The sequence below is a fragment of the Papaver somniferum genome, unplaced genomic scaffold (genome assembly GCF_003573695.1).
Source record: "Papaver somniferum cultivar HN1 unplaced genomic scaffold, ASM357369v1 unplaced-scaffold_33, whole genome shotgun sequence".
NCBI classification, from domain to species: Eukaryota; Viridiplantae; Streptophyta; class Magnoliopsida; order Ranunculales; family Papaveraceae; genus Papaver; species Papaver somniferum.
Window position 1 is genome coordinate 5,390,328 of NW_020644373.1, and position 5,621 is coordinate 5,395,948.

At 36.5% G+C, this 5,621-nt stretch overlaps 1 protein-coding gene across 2 annotated transcripts; it reads right to left on the reverse strand.

Moving 5' to 3' along the window:
• Positions 1 to 1,689: 1,689 nt before the first annotated feature.
• LOC113342036 (E3 ubiquitin-protein ligase RGLG2-like) lies at positions 1,690 to 5,327 on the reverse strand. Of its 2 annotated transcripts, none has more exons than XM_026586698.1 (11): positions 5,123 to 5,327; positions 4,254 to 4,606; positions 4,083 to 4,167; positions 3,854 to 3,994; positions 3,542 to 3,753; positions 3,170 to 3,249; positions 2,982 to 3,087; positions 2,773 to 2,900; positions 2,414 to 2,609; positions 2,233 to 2,289; positions 1,690 to 2,119 (listed from the first exon to the last, which is right to left on the reverse strand). In XM_026586698.1, exons 2-11 carry the CDS (start codon positions 4,500 to 4,502, stop codon positions 2,036 to 2,038), a joined length of 1,338 nt encoding a protein of 445 aa, XP_026442483.1. In that variant the 5' UTR covers positions 4,503 to 4,606; positions 5,123 to 5,327; the 3' UTR covers positions 1,690 to 2,035. The 2 variants fall into 2 exon arrangements, with proteins under 2 accessions (XP_026442483.1, XP_026442484.1); XM_026586699.1 differs by lacking the exon at positions 5,123 to 5,327 and adding an exon at positions 5,067 to 5,084.
• Positions 5,328 to 5,621: the final 294 nt, after the last annotated feature.

The following is a 5,621-nucleotide window of genomic DNA, read 5'->3' on the forward strand; positions in this document are numbered from 1 at the left end:
TTCTTGTACCACACATCTCTCTTTTCTGCCTTTTTCTCCGTTTTTTTTTTTTTTGAATTCCCCCCCTCTTTCTTATGAACAAAGATGTCTACAACATGCCAAAAAGGGCTTTCCTTTTGCTTCTCTAATTGAAACTCAGTGAACCAGACTTTATCAGGATTCTCCTTTCTTAGTTCTCCATCCTCCTTAAAACTCTTGTTCACAAAATCATTGAGTGGATGGAAACCTGATCTATAAGGTTTGTTTTTATCTACGAAATAGACAAATGGGAGTAAGAAAAGAGAAGCATAACACAAAATACAAATCTGCTTGTGTACAAATCTGTACACTTCTACAGAAATATAACAAGAGCAACTATAATACCATGCTGGTGTACAAACCTGTACACTCCTACATAAACATCTTTAAAACACACACAACATGCCATGAATCGCTGCAACATAATGCTTATGTACAAATCTGTACACACCAAAAATAAATCTGAAAAAAAAAACAACTCCAAAACACATATAACAGGCCATGAATCACTGCAATAGCATGCTTGTGTACAAATATGTACACACCAACAAAAAATCTCATAAAAGCTACTCCAAAACACACGCAACAGGCCATGAATCACTGCAACGACATGCTTGTGTACAAGTATGTATACACCAACACCAAATTTCATAAAAGCTACTCCAAAACACATATACCAGGCCATGAATCTCACTAAAAAAACAGAACAACAAGTATGTACACACCAACAACAGATCTCATAAAAACCACTCAGAAACACACCAAACATGCCATGAATTGTTACCTTTTACTTTTTGAACAAATGTTGAACCTGCTGTTGTCTTTGAAGGCTTTGTTTTCTTTGAATTTTTTGATTTCTTCTTAGGTGGTGATAATTTTGAAGTTACAACTACTACAAATGATGTTGAATGTGTTGTACTCTTTGATGATTTTGATCTCATCTTAGGTGTTGGTGATTCTGTAGTTTCTTCTGCCTCAATTGACGTCGAATCTTCCGGTTCTTCTACTGCTTTTCTCTTTGCAACAGGTTTTTTCGGAATCATTCTGCACTCATCAACGGTTTTAGACTTTAGATGATGAAGATTTTTGTGTTGAATTTGGTTTTTGGTTAGGATTAGGGTTTAGATTTTCATATTTGTTTCTTCACAATCACAGATTTAGATTTTCTGATTTTTCTCTTCACAATTTTTCTTTTTCTCTCGGGGATAACGTTAAGGAAAAGGAAAATGATTTTCCATCATTTGTTTTTATGTTTACGGAAGTGGTAACGTGGCGCCCCCACATTCATTATGACAGTTACCGACGGTTTTTCATTTGTCCCACGTGTGCATTATGAAAAACGTGCGAAGGAGAAAAAATCTTTACACCTTTTCTGGACTAGGATGGACTAAACCGTTCTTTTAGAGGAGTTTTTGTACTAATTTTTTTTCCCGAACTAAAATAACCAGTTGGGACTCAAAAAAAAAACGGTAAGAAGGAAAACATTACAAAACTTTTAAAATCGTGATTTGGACATTTGGAGGCACCTGAAAGATGGAAACCTTGATGTTTGAGCTGCATCAATATAAAGACAGCAAGTTGAACAATTCACCACAGAAAATAAAAATAGATACGACATAGAAACTAACGAGGATTAGCCGAACGTGGAGGGGACCAAAATAGCTAGTTTAAGTGGGGAAGCATCACGCCAAAATGTCTTTCTATAACAAATTACTACTCACTGTTCAATTTCAGTGGTTCAGTCACAGATGCAAGATTCTTAAGAGACACCAGATCACTGGGTAATTCTTCAGGTAAGTGACTAACACGCTGAATCAAGAAGAATCATTGCCATGTACAGATACTGTTAATGATCTCAATAGACAACGAACATATTTTGCACTGTAATACTACTATGTACAAATGAGAAATCGTCAGATTTCAACAGAATCTCTCAACTTCCGACAGCTTCCTAAACCCTCTGCTATTAGCAATTTTAGACAATAAGAAAGCAAAAACTTATAGCAGCCAACCATGTTTAACCATAAAGCTTTATTCTGGTTTTGACAGCAGTTCGGCAGATGGGGCATACTTGAAGGTCTTGTCCACACTCGCAGCACGTCTGCAAAATTGAAAGCAAACAACCCCTATATTAGGTAGATGACTTCACTGATGAATCAAAAAAAATAGAATGATGAGGAAGAGAGTGAAGCATTGAAGGTCAAGAAAGAAAACCTGATGTCCGCAGCCAAAAGCCATATCTTTTGGGTTGGTGAGGCAAATTGGACACGCCTGCAGAGGATTAACCGAAAAAATTAGCCGCGAAAAGAGGTGGTGGAACCTTTTTATTTCCTTTGTAATACCGTTGAATCATTACTTCAACTAAAAGTAAGTACAAACCAAATCATCTTCATACCTTATTATCAAAATCAGAAAAACTTGCAGGTGGAGCTGTGCCAACAGATGGTTTAGGTCCAGAATAGGGTGGTGAACTTTGCTTGAAACTGCTAGAAGGACTGGGACTGGGTTTAGCACAAGAGGAATTTGCCGCTGCTGCACTATAAAGTGGTGGAGGAAGAGGAACCCTCTCTACTGATTTGCTGTTTCTAGAACTGCTTGAACAAAAATTAAAGGACCGGGTGCCAATTAGATTATGTTCCAACTCCCACAGCCAAAATACTCGCAATGAACTAAAGAAAACCACAGCCAAAATACTCGCAATGGCCTAAAGAAAAAAAATGCAGAAACACAAACAAAGATTACGATCATGATTACCCCAATAAATTGAGATCTAATGTCGCTTTGTACTGAGAAGGGATTTCCATCAAGGCTGAAAGAGCAAACTCTGTCTCCTTTTCCTTCTCTGGCGAACTTTTTGACATAATTTCTGTGAAGTTCACAAACTGGACAGGAAAATACAAGCACAATTAAGCCTTGCCGGTAAAGCGTAATCACGAAGCACACAGATTAGTCCAAGCAAATACCTGGAAATTATCGAAAGCACGAGCAGGGATGTTATCATCAAATTCTTTCATCATCTCCCATGGCCCATCTCCAACTCCGACTAAAACAATTGACAATGGGTATTCGCTGCAAAGAATATGTTCTTAAGAACACGACTTGACCAAGAATACATACTTCACAGAAAGTTGCAATATTTAAAAGAGCCAACCTTGCTTTAACAATTGCATCTACAGTCCTTTGCTCTTGTGGGCTTAGATGACCCCGTTCAGTATCAACACTCCTTGTAACCTACAATTACCCATGGAAAATAAAATAAGCCCAAGACTACTGTCAAAATTGAAATAGTACTAATTCATCTACACTGGCACATATAACCTGCAGCCACCCAGGGAAAATGAAATAAAATAACACTAACTTAAAGAAAAAGTATGACCTAGAAATCACTAGGAGAATCATTTAAACTGGATCAAGTTCTTTATTCACATTCAACATGTATACACGAAACACCCCCTACTGAATAAAACCCAAAACAGTTGCAAAATCGTCAAAATCAAATAAACTTGAAAAAAGTCTAAATTACCTGCCCATCAGCAATTATCAATAACACATGGTACTGGCCACCACTTTGCTGAACAATTGTAGTAGCCATCTCAACGATTGGTGCAAATGATGTGGGTCCTGCCAGTCGCAGATGTGGTGCTATCTCTCTATATCGTGTTAATGCTTCCTCAAATCCAGTACAGGGTCTTTCATATGGATAGAAGCTAAAAACATCTTGATCATGTGTTGATGCTATAAAATTAAATGGAAAAAAAGAATATATCAAAACTTAATAGCCAAACAACAAAAACAAATAGCGACATAACCATAACAAGCCAAACTGTGCACATACCATCTCCAAAACCAAAGCAGGGAATGAGATTATCCTCATCGAAAGCTGATAAAGTTCTTCCTATAATAGATATTGCTTGTTCATAAGGGTTTTGGAAGTTTCCAATGTGATGTAAGCTCTTCCTATTGAATGACCTTGCACCTATAAATAATAGCCAAAAATATAGTTTAGTTTGTTGAACTACATGGAATAACAAAACTAAGTTCCAAACCCTAAATGAAGAACAAACCTGTCCATTCATTGCTCTTTGTGAAGTCGATACCAACAATAAGATTAGACGACTCAAGTCCAGCTTGAGAAAGAGCATCAGTAACCTAGTAAAGAACAAAAACAACAAAAATACAACCACGTCTGAATTAAACAACAAAACTCAAAAACCAACATAAACCCAGAATTTTACCTCTTCTAAAGAATTATAATTATCAGCTATTCTTGAATACATCCTTTCGAATCTTTTTTGCGGTCTACCAGCTTGAACACCCCCGTTGGTTTGCGGTGGTGGTGCTGCTGCATAACTTTGTGCGGGTGCATAGTTCTGTTGTGGTGGTGCATAACCCTGACTATTATATGGTGATTGTTGTGGATGCCATGATGAATCACTCGTCAAAGATGATCGTCTCGATACTGATTTTGAACTTTTACCTCCCATCTCAACAATCTATAAAAGAATTCCCTCTTTCAACTCTCAACCAAACTTATATAAATACAATCAAGATCTTCAACTTTTCTTCACAAGAGAGACTTAAACAGCACCTAGTACAAACAAAATAAGAAAAAATCATGAAACTTCAGAATAACACAAGTTTATATACTGATGAAAGAACCTAGTAACAGATTTCGAAGCACTCTTCTCACAAAAACCAATGACCATTTGATGGGAAGAGACTTGGAGTTTTACATAAATAACCCTAATTCGATAAATCCAAATATTAACAAAACCCTTAAAATCCGTGATTTTCTTGAATTTGAATTCTAACAAAACACAAATTCCTCAATTTCGCTTTACCTAAAATACCTAAAACATCATACTAGTTACTAAACTTTAATAACTTATTCTATGTTCTAAGCAATTAATGAAAAACACTGAATCTAACTATCATCATACATTCTTCCAGATCGAAGAGTTCTAACCTAATTGAACATTAATTACATATTCTTAATTGAAAACATTGACTAGACTGAATAAAAATTAAATAAAGTAATGAGATTCCACATTCTGCAATCATGGCAACAGGGTAAGAGCGCGCGCGAGAGAGAGAAAGTAAGAACCTTTATGATTAATGGAAGATTTTGAAGATGCTCCCCCCTTTGAAGATTCCTTTGAGTGATTTGGGACAAAAGTGATGAAGAAGATAGGATAAGTTTAAGAAGGGTGTTCCACTTTTTGGATTTTGACGAGGGAAGTGTATTTTGTGTTGCAAGTAATAAGTGAAAAGAGTAGGAAGTTTCGTGCGTGGAAAAAGTTGGGTACTTTTTTATGGAAAGTTGGTCATCTTTAAAGAGACAAGTGGATACTCACAATTATACTCTTGACAAGAATGCTCAATCTGTTTCTTTTTTAGTGAGGGTGATTTGGAGTGGTGGTTGTAGTTGTAATGGTGGAAGCCGGAGGGGTATCATGGCTTGTGATAGGGACTAGGGAGAGTTTCTGGTTTTAGTTTTGTTGAAGCTGTTAGCTGTCAATGGTGACTTGCGTTCTGTTTTTGTTTTTTAATAAAATGACTCATCGGAAGTTCGGCTATGTTAGACATAAGTTGTTAGCTATCAA